This window comes from Sinohyriopsis cumingii, chromosome 7 (assembly GCF_028554795.1).
Source record: "Sinohyriopsis cumingii isolate HCF-2022 chromosome 7, ASM2855479v2, whole genome shotgun sequence".
Classification (NCBI taxonomy): domain Eukaryota; kingdom Metazoa; phylum Mollusca; class Bivalvia; order Unionida; family Unionidae; genus Sinohyriopsis; species Sinohyriopsis cumingii.
This window is the reverse complement of record NC_142967.1, coordinates 37,855,977-37,872,047: the sequence shown is the minus strand read 5'-3', so window position 1 is coordinate 37,872,047 and position 16,071 is coordinate 37,855,977. Positions and strand designations below refer to the sequence as shown.

The 16,071-nt window shown below is 35.4% G+C and overlaps 1 protein-coding gene across 1 annotated transcript in view; it reads right to left on the bottom strand.

Annotated features, from left to right (window-relative positions):
* Positions 1-16,071, bottom strand: part of LOC149795044 (protein mono-ADP-ribosyltransferase PARP14-like) — a 155,550-nt gene that overhangs the window by 44,531 nt on the left and 94,948 nt on the right. Inside the window, exons 16-17 of the mRNA XM_089964724.1 lie at positions 12,920-13,099; positions 828-1,028 (exon numbers count right to left, since the gene is read on the bottom strand). Coding sequence (XP_089820850.1) covers positions 828-1,028; positions 12,920-13,099 — 381 coding nt within the window. The remainder of the gene's footprint in view (positions 1-827; positions 1,029-12,919; positions 13,100-16,071) is intronic.

Sequence of the window (16,071 nt, the reverse complement as noted above, 5' to 3'; positions counted from 1 at the left end):
TATTAGTACATGCAAAATTGTATAAAAAACAACTGTAGTATAATCATTCTTAAGCATGAGTTTCCTGATTTAACTCTATAACAATGCAGGGTTCAACACAGGATACAGTGTCTTACCTGTCTCCATTGCCATAATGTATCCACACTGCATCTGTCTTGTACAGAATACAATGACTTGCCTAACCCCCAGTGCCATAATGTATCAAAACTCAGCAATTGTAACTGACTTATACAGAATACAATGACTTGCATGACCCCCAATGCCACAATGTATCCACACTCAGTTTGTAACTGACTTCTACAGAATACAGTGACTTGCCTGCCCCCAGTAGCATAAAGTATCTACACTGTAACTGACTTGTGAGGAATACGCTGACCTGCCTGCCTCCAGTGCCATAAAATGTCCACATTGTATCTAACTTGCAAATTCTTTAACACAAAAATGGAAACATTGAGGATGAAGGTTATGCTATTGCTGTAAAATGTTGCCAATATAAGTTTTACAAAACATAGTGGTATATTTTTGAGAATTATTGTCAAAAAACAATTTTGTCTAAATTCAAAGTAAGGATGGCTCTTTAGGCAATAAATGTACTTTTTAAAGGTAAATAATGAATATATCAATTTGGATAATGTTGGCAATTAGCAGGAATGATGGCATGACAAGTGAAAAGAATGGCAAGTTGTACATGCATACTCATATCATGCATGTACACAAATGATGCATCAGCTATATGTATATCTGTTTTCGTAATGATGATATCTATACTACGCTATTGTTCCTGGGTATTTTATGGTGTGATAAATTACAATAAACAACATGAGTACCTTTGATATTTTGCCACCAGGTTAATGTCTTTGGAACAGAGTCTTGAGCAGACTTGATTCCTTCTTCAATCTTTGATACCATCTCTGACTGAAATACAACCATTTGGATTTCCTGAAGGGTACTGCTCCCTGCTTGGATGATTTCACTGGTGGCTTCAAACAATGCCTTTCCAATTTCTTCTGGATTCCCTCCAACTTGACCTATTAAGAAACAAAATTGAACAATTTACATTTGTAAGATACTTTGATCTTTGGGTGATCTCACAAACCATGTTGTTTGACCATTTGATTAGCAAATATTCTGAAATTGTAAAGGTTACTGAATTAACTTAAGGATCAAAGTGTTGTTGCACATCTAGAAAGTCCAAAAGTGTGTATGTGTGTGTGTGTGTGTGTGTGTGATTTGGATTTTTAACATAGCTTAAACAATTTTTCAGTCATATCGCTAAGATGCCTGCAGTGTGACAGTTTACAGTGATGTCTAGCACTGAAGCATCATGCCGCAGACATGTAGCATGATGTCCCACCCAGTCACATTATCCTGACACCAGGCTGACCAGTCCTAACACTACCCTCTCAATGCTGAGCGCCAAGCGAGGGAGCTGTTAGTACCATTTTTGTAAGTCTTTGGTATGACTAGGCTGGCGATTGAACTCACGACCTCCCAAATCTGAGGTGAACACTCTAACCACCAGGCCACTGGAGCAGAGAAAGTCCAAAAAACTGATAAATCTTAAATGTAAAAATATAAAAAAAATATCTAATAAAGTTATGTACACGTTCACAATAAAATGCCTTTCAAACCTCACTTTTGAAAGTTTCTGAAAATTTATATTTGAACTGATTCTCACTAAAAACCTAGATCTGTTTTTAAAGCATATTATGCTGGAAAAATTCAAGTCTAAAATGTTTTAAAAATTTGAAAATCTACTTCAAGAGCACAAGCATTTAACAAGGTAATCTACATCTGCTTATAAACATACATATCACATTTTATTTGTCCCATGCATGCCAACCCTCGGTGAGGAAAAAGTGTAATCCAAGTGGAAAGTAATCCGAGCAGAAAAAGAGTAATTCACATATAACATGATAAAAATTCAATGAGCACATGTACAATATGATTTATTTATCCCTCTGGACTTTTAACATCAATTACTGCTTCATGTTTTCATATATACCACTTTGAGCTTTAAAAAGAAATAGACTCTCGTACTGCATTTCAAAACACTTTGTACCAGCTCAGACTATGGTTACTATGCATAGTAGTAGAGCACTAAGTGCTGGGTTACTGAGCCTGGATTTGAATTTAGTTTTATTTTTGTTAATAATACTTAACAATCTCTCACAGTTATGTTTATTCAAAGCATTATCTAGCAAATATAAATAATATTTTCTCCAGTGGAATCTACTGTTAATTCTGGTAATGAAAGAAGAGCACTCTAACTTTGCCCTTTCATTATCAAAGTCTCTTACACAGACTCTAAGAAGAGTGTATGGCTGTTTAGCTCTTTGATACACATGTAGCAAAGTTACCCAGTGCAGTGCGCTATAAACAGAAAACATGTTACCTACTCGACTCCATACACATAGGCCTGCCTGTTAACTGTTAAACAGCAATTTTAACCATTTTACATTTTTTGTACACATCTATTATGTATTGAAAATTGTTACAGTAAAGTCCGATTGTTATAACAGTGTAATTAATTTTCATGGAAGACTTTTTATGTGCTTTAAAATCTTGAGAGAATTTCTTCACCATCAAGTCAGTGAAGCCATATGAAAAACTGTAGTCGCCGTCAAGTCAGTGAAGTCACGTGACTAACTGTAGCTGCCATTTCTCATACTCGAAATTTACAAGTTCTTTGTCTGCATCTACATCACTAAATCATCTGAATTTGATAATTTATAAAATCTAATTGCTGCCTACATCAATATCAGTGCCTTTACCTAAGTTATTGAAGCTTTCATAGTTGTGATTCTAATGGTTAAAACTTGAGGAAGTACTGAACGAAATCTGCGACCTCCATTTTGGAGAGTGGAGAATATGACCCCGTTATTTTAAATAGCAGATTTTGACAAGAGCATAAAGAGTGACCACATGATCTGATGTAATGGTCATTCACAGCAACGAATGTAGTATCTAATATGAGTTTTTTCCGAAAGTGGCACTATGAAAACCTGCTAAAAATGGCTGATGTTTACAGCAGGCACAGAAAGGTGCTTCCATGAGAATGGTGTAGAGGCATCAGAAAGCACTTGTATGCAAATGGAGTAGAGGCATGCAAAGGCACTTGTATGTTAATGGAATAGAGGCATCCAAAGGCGCTTGCATGAGAAAACAAATTATTGATTTTTTGGGGAGGGGGATATACCAAAAATGCGTAATCCAAACAAATATAAGCATAAGGCATAATTTAGTGTAAAAAAGCATAACGATTACGCCAAAAGCATAATGGTTGGCATGTACATTGTCGACCTCAAGTGGGTTTTGTTTCATTGTGCTAATTTATAATTTAATTGGTTAAATGTAGTTTAAGTAGTACACAGTGCATCCTTCTCTGGCTCCTGGCTGGGACCCTCTTTGTCTACTATGGTTCTCTGTCCAGAAATGTCATTGCAGCCAATATATGTCAATAAGTTACTAACAAAATTTAGATACATTGTCATGTTGAACCAATCAGATGACTGAGTTGAAGCATGTGATCAAACATTGTCAGTTAGGCGTCATTCATATAAGTGATACACCTGTCATTCTTCTGTTTGCTGATACCACATGTTACTTTCCACTTTTTGGGAATCATATGTTTATTCAACTCACAATGGCTTCTCATATATCAAGATGAACTGGTAATTGTTTAACCAGCATTTGCAATACAGAACTTAAATATGGCGCCATCACTGCAACAATTCAACTTGGGCAGACATTCCAGAAAATTGGACTGCATAAAAAAATTGGTTAACAGTAATAGATGAGAAGAACAACAAGATTTTAGTTTCAATTGGAAAGAAGGATCTTCTTCAACTGTACAGAGACAATGTGCAGCAGACAGCTGATTTGTTGTGTTCAAAATCATCATCACGTGACCAGACTGGTATTTCATGTCTTCAAACAACATTGTCATGTGACATGCAAGCAGCTGATACACCATGTGATCTAGACATGTCAGACATGGCAGCTGTCAAGAAACAGTTAGCTAAATTACAATCATCTGTTGCTGCATTGACACAATCTTCCAAAATGATGGCCAGATCACCGCGAGGTACAATCTTCATGGAGTCTGGGAGAGCCTCATGGTTTGATGGGTACGCGGGTGGTGTCAGTGCAAAATATGGCAGTTATGTTAGCTGAAAGTAATCACTCCTTGATGGACTCTAAGAATATTGGCATGAGGGAAGCACAGATCCATCGGACACACTATCCTTTAGGCATGCAGAATCATAGTTGCCAGATGGACCCATCTTTGACATCAATGCAGCACTAGACGAATACAACTTCCATCCCTTCTGTGACGTTCGCAACATAATCTCAGACCTGTTTGGCATTTGAGCTAACTGCAGTTAAGTTTGTTAAAACAATCAATGGATACACAGCAGAGTCTTTGCCAATCATGGAGGTAGTGTGTTCAAATCGTTGCTAACAAATTCAAGAAGGTTCACAGATTCTTTCAGGATGATGCCACTGGTTTAGTGACCTGCTTTTTGCCATATTGTGAGGTAACCTAGAATAATTGAGGCTGTTTTCACCTTGGCAGTCATAACTATGCAATGAAAATGCCTGGATGTGAAAAAGTACCTGGTTTTCCGACCCAGCCTATGCAGAAGAAATCCCAGAACTACCGACATTAACAGACAGGGAGTAATAATGTTTCATTTTACTATAAAGTGCCCATTCCATGTTTGATGGAGGCTTACAGTGCAGTTAGAATACATTGCATCAATTTAACCATGTTAAAACTCCACAGCACTTTCCCTTTTAAAAAAAATTGGTACTTTTCATTTGTAGCTTTTGCAAAACACTATGCACAATCTACCTATGTCATGGCTTGTGGCTAGGTGCACAAACTGATCAATATCCCAGATTCAACAAATTCTTTTATTCCAAACTAATGCAATTGCTTTGTAAGCTTTTAACACACAGATGCCAGTCTACCAATTGACAATGTATTCTATAAATAAATAAAAAATAAATAAAAAATTTAAAAATAAAAACAAACAAATTAAATAACAAAATAAACAAAATTAGTCCTGCCATGATTCACTCACAATGCCTTCTGTGTAGCTCTATTTAAGTCCATTTTTTAACTTGCGTTTCAGGCATTCCTGTTAGTTGGGGAATGAGAGTAAGACAACCTGGTTACAGAAACCCAAACTTAACTTCAGTTCTCTCAGGTTCAGATCAGTGACAATGGTTTAGTTGTCAAGCTTAAGCATTAAAACACTCCAAGGGTACCCTTTTTTGCCTTAAGTGTCATACCCCCCTCCCACCAATTTACAAGACCAGAGCCCTGTTCATGCGCTGCTTCAATATTTATAAATGCTGGGTTGTCATTTGGACCCACTCTTCCTTACCTGTGAAAGGGTTGCCCGTAACTATGCAGGAGTTCAACCAATCCTTGCCAACATTGCTCTTGCTTTGTGGTTTTAACCTTCAATTATTCAAGACTTATAGTTTTAGAATTGGGGCAGCAACAGAGGGTGCTAAGAAGGATCTATCAAACAATCCTATTTGGGTCTTTGGTAGGTGGCAGTCTGATATCTTTAGAAATACAATCACCTGAGCAATAGAATTTCTAGTTTGTAATTCAGTTCTGACTTTGTTTTTTTTTCTGTTTTTTTTTTCTACACATTACTATAGCACTTTCTACTGTCTGGTTCTGCTTTCCAATTTTTTTTCTGATTTCAGGTTTACAGACAATATTTGCTAACAACTGTTCCTATCAAAGTATGAACAAAACTGGATGATTTAGTTGTTCTAGTTGCAACTATGACCTGATTGCTCAGAAAGACACAATGCTGTTAGGAGAGGCATCCTCCTGATAGCATATGGCCTGTAAAACATTCCTACCAAGTTTGATCAAAACTGGCTCATTGATTCTAGAGAAGAGTCTAAAGTTGGTTTCCACCTCCCTGCTATGGAAAACACACAGTTGCTATTATAATGACTCTAAACCCAAATCTGGCATAAGACATTCCAAGAAACATTCCTTCAAAATTTGATTGAAATGAGGCTTAGAATAAAAGAATTATCTGTCCATGGTCAGGTCAGAAGTCTGTGTGAACATGACTGAACTGTGGGAGACCATATAAAAAATTAGCTTTTAACTTAATTGCGATGAGTAAATGCAAGATATTTGGAAACAGAAGAAAGAAGATCTATTGAATACAAATGTTGATTCAATGTACTAAAATCTGCAAATAATTATATCATTAATCTTCCTATAGTAATGTCAAATAATCACACTAAATGGTGAATATATATTTTCCAATACCAGTATATACAGCTAAGATTTGTTGGTGTAAAGTGGCAAATTCTAGAATTATATTAGATCATTAGATCATAAGAACTAAACAAATAAATTCCACCATGGCCGTCATGTTGTTTGTACAATTTTTATTGAGGACCAGCAAGATAACTTATGAGATCTTTTATTGAAAACCACCTATTTATTGACTATCTGTTCAGGAGAAATAGCTATAATAACAACAGTTAAAAGATGGCTATCATGGCAGGTATTATGGATGTCTGATTGGCATAATTCTAAATGAAGACCAACCACATATCAAGAGAGATCTTTTAAGCAAAAACCCTCATTTCACAAAAACTATCTAAGAAATAGCTGTGACACGATGTAACTATCTAAGAAGTAGCTGTGGCAAGATGTAACTAAGAAGTAGCTGTGACAAGATGTAACTATCTAAGAAGTAGCTGTGACAAGATGTAACTACAGTAAAACCTGTCATGAGCGACCTCTGCTATGAGCGACCACCTGTCATTTCCAACCACAATCATAATGCACGGATCGATTTTACTATATAAACACTCTGTTATGAATGACCACCTGCTGAACGTGACCAGCTACCATGATTTCTTGGCAAAATATGCATTTTGACACTGCTATGAATGACCGCATTGCCAAACAAACAAAACAGATTGACACCACTGACCTTACTTAATCCTTTGTAAACACTAGAACTCGGGATAAATGTAGTATACAAAGTGCACATTAAATAACACTATTGTTGAACAACCATATATCGAGATAAACACCTCTAACCATCATTTAATCCTTTGTAACAAATACTGCATAAATAGTAAAGATTGTTCTAATAAAGTATTTAAAAAGAATTTGTCTTGCTACAGTACCAGTTTTGTGAAATTTACAACTCTAGCATACGGTGTCATTTGTAAACTACAGTAAACCAGGAAAAAGTACATGTCACTAACCGCCATTGTAGTGCCGAAGTCATGTGAATAGCCAGTAAGAGTAACATCACAGGGGGTAATGATGGATATACACAGTCAATTTAGAGGTTTGTATTTTTTCTTTATCTTTATGAAAACTCACAAAACGCCGTGAGAAATCGTTTGAAAGGGCTTCAGTGTAGGTTTGAGTACATTGTTTGTCTTTCCAGTTAATCCATAATGCCTGGAGGGTGAATGAGCTCATTGTCTTTAATACTAGTAAGTGAGAATCATTTCCAGATTTTTTAAAAATTATTTTTTAATTCTTTTGTTAGTGTTTCACCAAGCCACCATCTGTTTACCTGGGTGCAGATGGTCACAACCTTTGTTTATTGAGCTATAACGCTGTTGATTTAAACTTCATCTCAGAATAAATGTATTGTTTCTTGATGAGATAATTATGTCTTTTGGTTTCATTCATTGTTACATAATATATATTTATTCCACATTTCCCCAAAACCTGATCAAAACTGATAGTCTTTATAACATCAACACTAAACAACGGCAGAACCTCTGCTGAAATAAAATTTTAACACTGGAAGAAAGGATTAATGTCTTTGAAAGAAATGAAAAAGGGGACACCGCTCGCAAAATAGTAGTCAGCTTAAGCGGTCAGTATTAATGGTGGAGGAAGAACCCAGGAAAGAATCATCGACCCACACTTAAAAGAGATTAAAGAATATGCTTTACAACATGGTGATCTCAAAATTTTGCTTCTTTGCTCAGAAATGGAGATACATGTTCAGACCAAACAGCTGAGTAAAACATGTCAACAAAGAATGGGTATTATTTATTTTTCAACAATGCTAACTATTGACCCTGAAAACCAGTCCATTTTCACACACCTCTTATGAGAGACCACCTGTCTTGAGAGACTGCTTTTGGTTGGCAGAAGGGGAGGTCTCTCATAACAGGTTTTACTGTATCTAAGAAGTAGCTGTGACAAGATGTAACTATCTAAGAAGTAGCTGTGACAAGATGTTCAAGACAACCTCCATGGCCATCAAAATGAAGGCCTGATCAAATTTATTTTCATTTAGGACCAAGTAGACATGATAAAATTATCTTTTACTGAAACCCCAAGTTCATATGACCATTTGCTAATGAGAAATAGCAATGCAGTAAAACCGGTTGTGAGAGACTGCCCCTTCTGCCAACCAAAAGCAGTCTCTCAAGACAGGTGGTCTCTCATAAGAGGTGTGTGAAAATGGACTGGTTTTCAGGGTCAATAGTTAGCATTGTTGAAAATAAATAATACCCATACTCACTGTACATGTATCATATCCTTTATTCATAAATCTTGTTAAATATTGCATGCATTCCTCTCAAAATATCTTTATATAATAAAGATATACATCTATCAAACAACGTGAATAAAATTTATATTTCAACATCACATTAATATGTACAAAAAATGAACAGTTAGATATGATGTATATATCTTATTCTATATACTTATTCACTTGTTTTTTTAAGAAATCCATTATACTTCTTTGTTGACATGTTTTACTCAGCTGTTTGGTCTGAAAATGTATCTCAATTACTGCCTTTTCCTGAATCAACCTTCCACTTACTGGTATGTTTTTACTCCTTGCAACACAAAACCACTCCCATACTCGCTCGTTCAGATCTCCATAAACTGTCCGTCGTGCCGTGGCATATTTCCTCTGTGCTTGTGCACCTTTCTGCCATTCGTTTCTAATGGACTACTTGTCTTTGATTACATTTTGAACTTGCGTTTTACTGTCGCTTAAGCTGACTGCTATTTTGCAAGCGGTCTCCCCTTTTTCATTTCTTTCAATGACATTAATCCTTTCTTCCAGTGTTAAAATTTTTCTTTTTTTCAGCAGAGGTTCTGTCATTATTATTAGTGTTGACGTTATAAAGACTATCGGTTTTGATCAGGTTTTGGAGAAATGTGGAATAAATATATATTATGTACCAATGAATGAAACCAAAAGACATAATTATCTCATCAAGAAACAATACATTCATTCCCAGACAAAGTTTAAATCAACAGCGTTATAATAAGAATAATAAGGACTTTGTATAGCGCCTAAACTTTAGAAGCTCTAAGCGCTTTACAACTTTAGACAACACCTATATTATAGCTCGATAAACAAAGGTTGCGACCATCTGCACCCAGGTAAACAGATGGTGGCTTGGTGAAACACTAACAAAAGAAATAAAAAATAATTTTAAAAAAATCCGGAAATGATTCTCACTTACTAGTATTAAAGACAATGAGCTCATTCACCCTCCAGTCCAGGCATTATGAATTAACTGGAAAGACAAATGATGTACTCAAACCTACACTGAAGCCCTTTCAAACGATTTCTCACTTGGAATTAAGGACTACCGGCGTTTTGTGAGTTTTCATAAAGATAAAGAAAAAATACAAACCTCTAAATTGACTGCGGATATCCATCATTATTCCCTTTGATGTTACTCTTACTGGCTGTTCACATGACTTCGGCACTACAATGGCAGTTAGTGACATGTACTTTAATCTGGTTTACTGCAGTTTACAAATGACACCATATGCTGGAGTTGTAAATTTCAAAACTAGTACTGTAGCAAGACAAATTCTTTTTAAATACTTTATTAGAGAAATCTTTACTATTTATGCAGTCTTTTGTTACAAAGGATTAAATGATGGTTAGAGGTGTTTATCTCAATATATGGTTGTTCAACTATAGTGTTATTTAATGTGCACTATGTTTGCATACTACATTTATCCCGAGGTCTAGTGTTTACAAAGGATTAAGTTAAGGTCAGTGGTGTCAATCTGTTTTTTTTTTTGGTGATGCGGTCATTCATAGCAGTGTCAAAATGCATATTTTGCCAAGAAATCGCAGTCGCTGGTCGCGTTCAGCAGGTGGTCATTCATAACAGAGCGTTTATATAGTAAAATCAATCCGTGCATTACGATTGTGGTCGGAAATGACAGGTGATCACTCATAGCAGAGGTCGCTCATGGCAGGTTTTACTGTAGCACCAATTTTAAAATGATTACCACAGCAGTCATATTGGAGGTCTGATCAGCACTATTTTCATTTACTACCAACTACACATCACAAAAAGTATTTTAATGAAAGCCCTATTTCACTTGACATTCTGCCCAGGAGAAGTAGCATTAAAATGTTCAAGATGGCCACTGCATCGACCCTAATGAATGTCTGCAGGACATCAATTTCATTTTGGAGTAATAAGACAAAAAAGTATCCATTAGTAAAACCCCACTTTAATGTAACCAACCATCCAGTGTAAGTGATGATAACAAGATATGGCTGCCATATTGGATGCCAAAGGGGCACCTAGGAAAAAATAAACCTTAGGATGAAAGTGTCTTTGTAAAAGTTTCATGGCAGTTATCCCAGTAGTTTACAAAGAGAAGAAAGGCAATGAACAGACAATAGACCACTGCCTCTTCAAGCTTTTCTGTTACATGACAAGAATAGCAGAGATAACAAATGACCTAAATGCACAACCAAACCTAGAGATATTGAGCTAAATGCATAAGTTAACCAAAGCCACTGAACCTTCAAATAAAAAGTCACACTGATTTAATTTTCTATGAAAGGTGCAGTACTCTTGATGATGCATCAAGGAACTTATCTGATGCTATCTAACTTTACATCTTACTATGGAAAAAATGATACCAGTAGGATTCATACTACTGGTATACTTACATACCAAATTACAGTGGAATCCTGCTGTAACACAATAATTAGGGTCCAAAAAATTGGATCGTGTTAATATTAGGGTCGTGTAAATGCAGGGTTTTACAGTATTTTACTTTTTTCAGAAAACAACTCATTGGTACATATACATGTATTCATGTCTGATGTATATGATGAATAGGGTATCAACACCGTTTACTATCGTGCCATTGTGGCATTCAGTTCATATATTATGCATGTAATTCCATTGAAAAATTGCACACAGATTTACAATATTCTATATTTTTTCTCCTGATCATTGTGTCTGAATTCAATATATAATATACTGCATGAACAGAGTATCAACACTGTTTACTTTCCATCTGGTATCGTACAGTCAGGGCTTGAAATTAATCCATAAAATATGTAATTCCATTGCAAAAACTGCATACATATTTAAACTATTCAATAATTTTGTCACACATCATTATGTGTCTGAATTCAATGGGAAATATTAACAGCCAAATTAGGTTAAGAAAGATTTAGCACGTGTACGGTTCATTACGTTCCAGGGTCTATGAATGGTGTTTGTACAAATTTCATACTGCTAAAATTTTCTCATAAGCGTTTCCATGTACATTCATCCATTGCAAATTTCCAATAATTAATGCTTGTACGCCTATTCATTTGAACAACTACAACAAGAATAATTAACAAACAACACATCCTTTCAGTGTGCATATAACTTTTACTTCAGATTTTGTGAATATTGAAAGAAACGTGTGAAAACTACTATATTAATCATTGCGCAAAGTGCAGAGAACGATTTATGTTTGTAAACTTGCTTTTCCATAACGGTAAAATGTTTTTATAAACAATAGGAAATTAATAACAAATTCATAAACAAACACCATACCCATGTAAAACCAGAGAACTAAGTGCAATAGGCCTGAAATGGTCACGAGTAACTGTAAATTTTTTTTATTTAAAGCTGAATGCATGTACAATTTTATACCCTTTCAATTTCCAGCTAATAAAGGGGACATTATTTACTGGTCAACTGATTGCGTCTATTAACACCGTCAAGCCCAGCAAACATGTTGGCAGCTTTCATATTTTGGATGTTTATTAAATTGTGAGAATCTTTTATCAACCACCGCATTGTCTGCTGCTTGTTTGTGTATGCAGTTAAAGAAGAAATAAATGTTGGCTATTGTTTGAGCAACAATTGTATACAGAGTTAATTGAAGTCAATCACAAAGACGACTTACTGGCTTTACTCTTGGATAATGTTTATTTTGGCATAACACTTCAAGAACCTGGTGATATTGTCAAATTTCAGAAGCCACACCACAATCATATTATATTAAGATTCATACACAAACTCTTCCCCAAAATGAAAATAAATGTTTTATACACTATTTCTCATATTTAAAAAAAAAAATTTCCTGGTATGAGAAATATTCACAAACATGTATTTCAAATTTCAGGAACGACACCATGACCATTTTAAATTCTAATTCATACGTGATCTCTACCCCATAATGATAATACATTTTTTATACACTATTTCATGTACTTTGAACAAAAAGTATTTTTTCATGTGCAAATAAATATACAAAATTTTGGTAGCCATGCCACAACCACATTATATCCAAATTTGTTTATAGCAGGGTTGTACTGTACTATTTAACTACATAAGCAACAGTTGCTCAGAAAATCAGCCAAACTCAAAGGTTAAAACATACTAGAATATTTCATGACCAATCAGAAGGTCATATTTTTACATTTCAGATAAGATATTCAAATTGTCAGTAACATCTATACTCCTCTAAATGTTCAGTAAAATTGTATGATGGTCCAGCCTCACCAAATAAAAGCAAATCATGCCTTAAGATTCAGTGACAATTACAGTGAATTAAACATGTGTAGGAAGTAGACAAATCAAATAATTTTAGTGATCAAACCTGTGCCTAGGGCAGGAAAGGCAATACTACGCAGTTTCCTCTTTACCGCTTCTTCAAGACACTTCAGGATTATTCCTTTCCATCCATAATCTTGATCACGTACATTAACATGGATTATACAGTGGCATGGTAGCTTGAATCCAGGGGTGACAACATAGCCTTTTTTCTTCATTTCTTTTCCTGAAAAGAAAAAAAGCTAGAAAATATTCTCACTCTAAAAAATTCAGGACTGGTCTCAGTATCACACTTGTAAAATAAAAGTCACATCATAAAACTCCTGTATAATTGGCATTTAACTGTGAAGAAAGTATATTCTGATCCATCATCATGCAATATAAAAGCAGATTTGGGTCTTTATGCTTTTAGTTCTGTGAATGATTGTAAAAAAACAGCAGAGATCATATCATATTATGTGGTGCCAGATGAGGTTTTGCACTGTTTGTTCTACTAATGGCTTCAAAAATCAGTGATCTTGATCTCCTGTCACACACTGTGATGTCACATTAGGGTCAACACTTTTATTTTGCAAATGATTTCAAAGAAACAGCATTGATCCTGAATTCCTGCTGTATTATATCACATCAGATCAGTCTACACTATGATGCAAATGACATCAAAGAAACAGTATTCCTGAACTCCTGGTGCATTATATGACATCGGATCAGACTACACTGTTTGCTCAACAAATAATTTAAAAGAACTACCTCTAACTACCTGTATTATGTATGACAGATTAGTGTCTGAACTGTTTGAAGATTATTTATAAAAAAAACAGCATTAATCCTGATCTCCTGGTGTATAATGTGATGTCAGATTAGGTTCTACACTGTTTTCAAGATTATTTTTAAAAAAACAGCATTAATCCTGATCTCCTGGTGTATTATGTGATGTCAGATCAGGTTCTACACTTGGACAATAACAGAAAGTAATATAGACCATCATACTATCTAGTGCTTGATTACATTACTGAAACATGTAATTAACATTTAAAATTTAAAGGTGATATCACCATATATTTAGCAAAAAGAAAATGAAAGAGCACTGTACTTGCTAAAACATTCCTCAATTAATTGGATATTTTCAAAAGTACCTCATACTGTAGGCTACCAAAATTGACATAATTGTTTTAATGTCATCGTTCGGTTTTGATAATAGTTTTAAGCACTAAACTGAAGGTGTCTGATAGAAAATGACTATAAAGTAATTGGTTGTTTAGAGACCAACCACCCTTAAATATGTATGACTTAACTCTAATTTTGGTGTGCTAAACACATTTACAATGAACTTCTCTGGACCAGCAGTGATGATTATTATAATAAACCATATCTATTACTATAAAGAATTATACACTTCAACATGTCCCCATGCTCCCTTCTTACAATATGTAAATTCATTCAATTGTGTTCATAGTATGTTTTCCTATAATAATAATAATACATGTGTGTGTGTACTGTCTGATATTTCATGTGGATACATTGTTTTGGCAAATAACAAGCGCATGAGTCACCTATGCCAAAACAAGTTCACCCAAAATATCAGACAGTATGCACACAATAATCTATTATAACAAGCATCAATGAACACATTTTACAACATTATTTTAGGAAACACTTTATGCAAAAATAAAGAAATATGCAGTTTTTAGTTTTACTCCATTTTTATTTTTCATGTGCATGAATTTATCAACAAGTTTTAAAAAGTGTTCATACTACAGAAAGTTGGATATTGCCATCATGTAAACTAAAGTGTAATTGATCATTAAATTGATTACCGTATTTTCCCGCATATATCCCGCAGATGCAGATAATCCGCACCCTCATATAGCCCGCGGGTTTTGGGGTTTTGTGTAAAAAATCGTTGGCATAACCCGCACCTTTGTATAACCCGCAACCATAGATTGATGAACTTTTTTGTGTATGTTCACATTGTCTACCATTACTGTTTTTAGAAGGACTGAATTCGTCAATGCTCACACGTGGATGACGAACGATACTACAACTACTACATTTTCACTCACCTGCCCAACATGTAAATTTGTATTTACGCTATCAAGTCAGTCAGCCCCGGTCCATATTCATCCCTCTGCATCAGTTCAAGTTAGTCACCCTGCCTCCACTATATTCCGGCTGGCAGCCAGCAGATTTGAATTTTGAAGCCAGGTACTTGTGAGCCGGATATGCAATGGTGTGAGGTCCTGAGGCTGAATGCCACAATTGTCAATTTCGAATGTAGCTCGCATGACGTCAATTAACTACTGGTATTCAGGCTCGGTACACAGTGCTTGTGCGCGTAGGCTGTCTATAGGAGCTGTGCCTCAACTACAGGCTACATAAACGCGGACATTTCTAAAAAATCTTGTATTCTTTTTAATTGTAGATTCGAGTTTAAATAATTTCTTTCTGTTTAATTTAAAAAATGCCGAAACGAAAGTCTTACACAGCTGACTTCAAGCTAACTGCCATTGCGTATGCTGAAGTGCATGGCAATAGAGCCACTGGCAGAAAATTTGATATTGATGAGAGTGTAATCCAAGGTTGGAGAAAAGAAAAAGGAACGTTGGAGAAGATGAATCCACGGAAACGTGCTTGTCGCGGAGCTAAAGCAAAATGGCCTCACCTTGAAGCTGACCTGAAGCAGTGGATCGTGGCCCAGCGGGAAAACAACCGACCAGTCTTGACAGTTGCCATCAAACTGAAGGCCAAACTCATGGCGGCAGAGAAGCACATTGATGATTTTAAAGGAGGAGTGCATTGGGTATATAAATTTATGAAGAGGAACCAATTGTCAGTCAGAATACGAACGACCGTCGGCCAACGTCTACCCGAGAATTGGGAGAAGAAGATGGATGATTTTCGTGAATTCATCGCCAGGGAAATATATTGAAATATTATTACGTGTAAAAACTTTGTGATATAGCCCACACCCTTATATAACCCTCACCCCACCCCACCCCCGCGGGGTTTGTAAAATCTGGTATAACCCGCGAGATATATGTGGGAAAATACGGTACCTCAATGAAGTTTTTGGTAGCAGACACTGTAAACATTAACTATCATGCAGAAAATAAATTCAGACTAAAGTGATACTGACAATGAAATGTTGGCCACATTTGTGACAACAATTATTTTTTCCTTTTATAATAATAATAATTT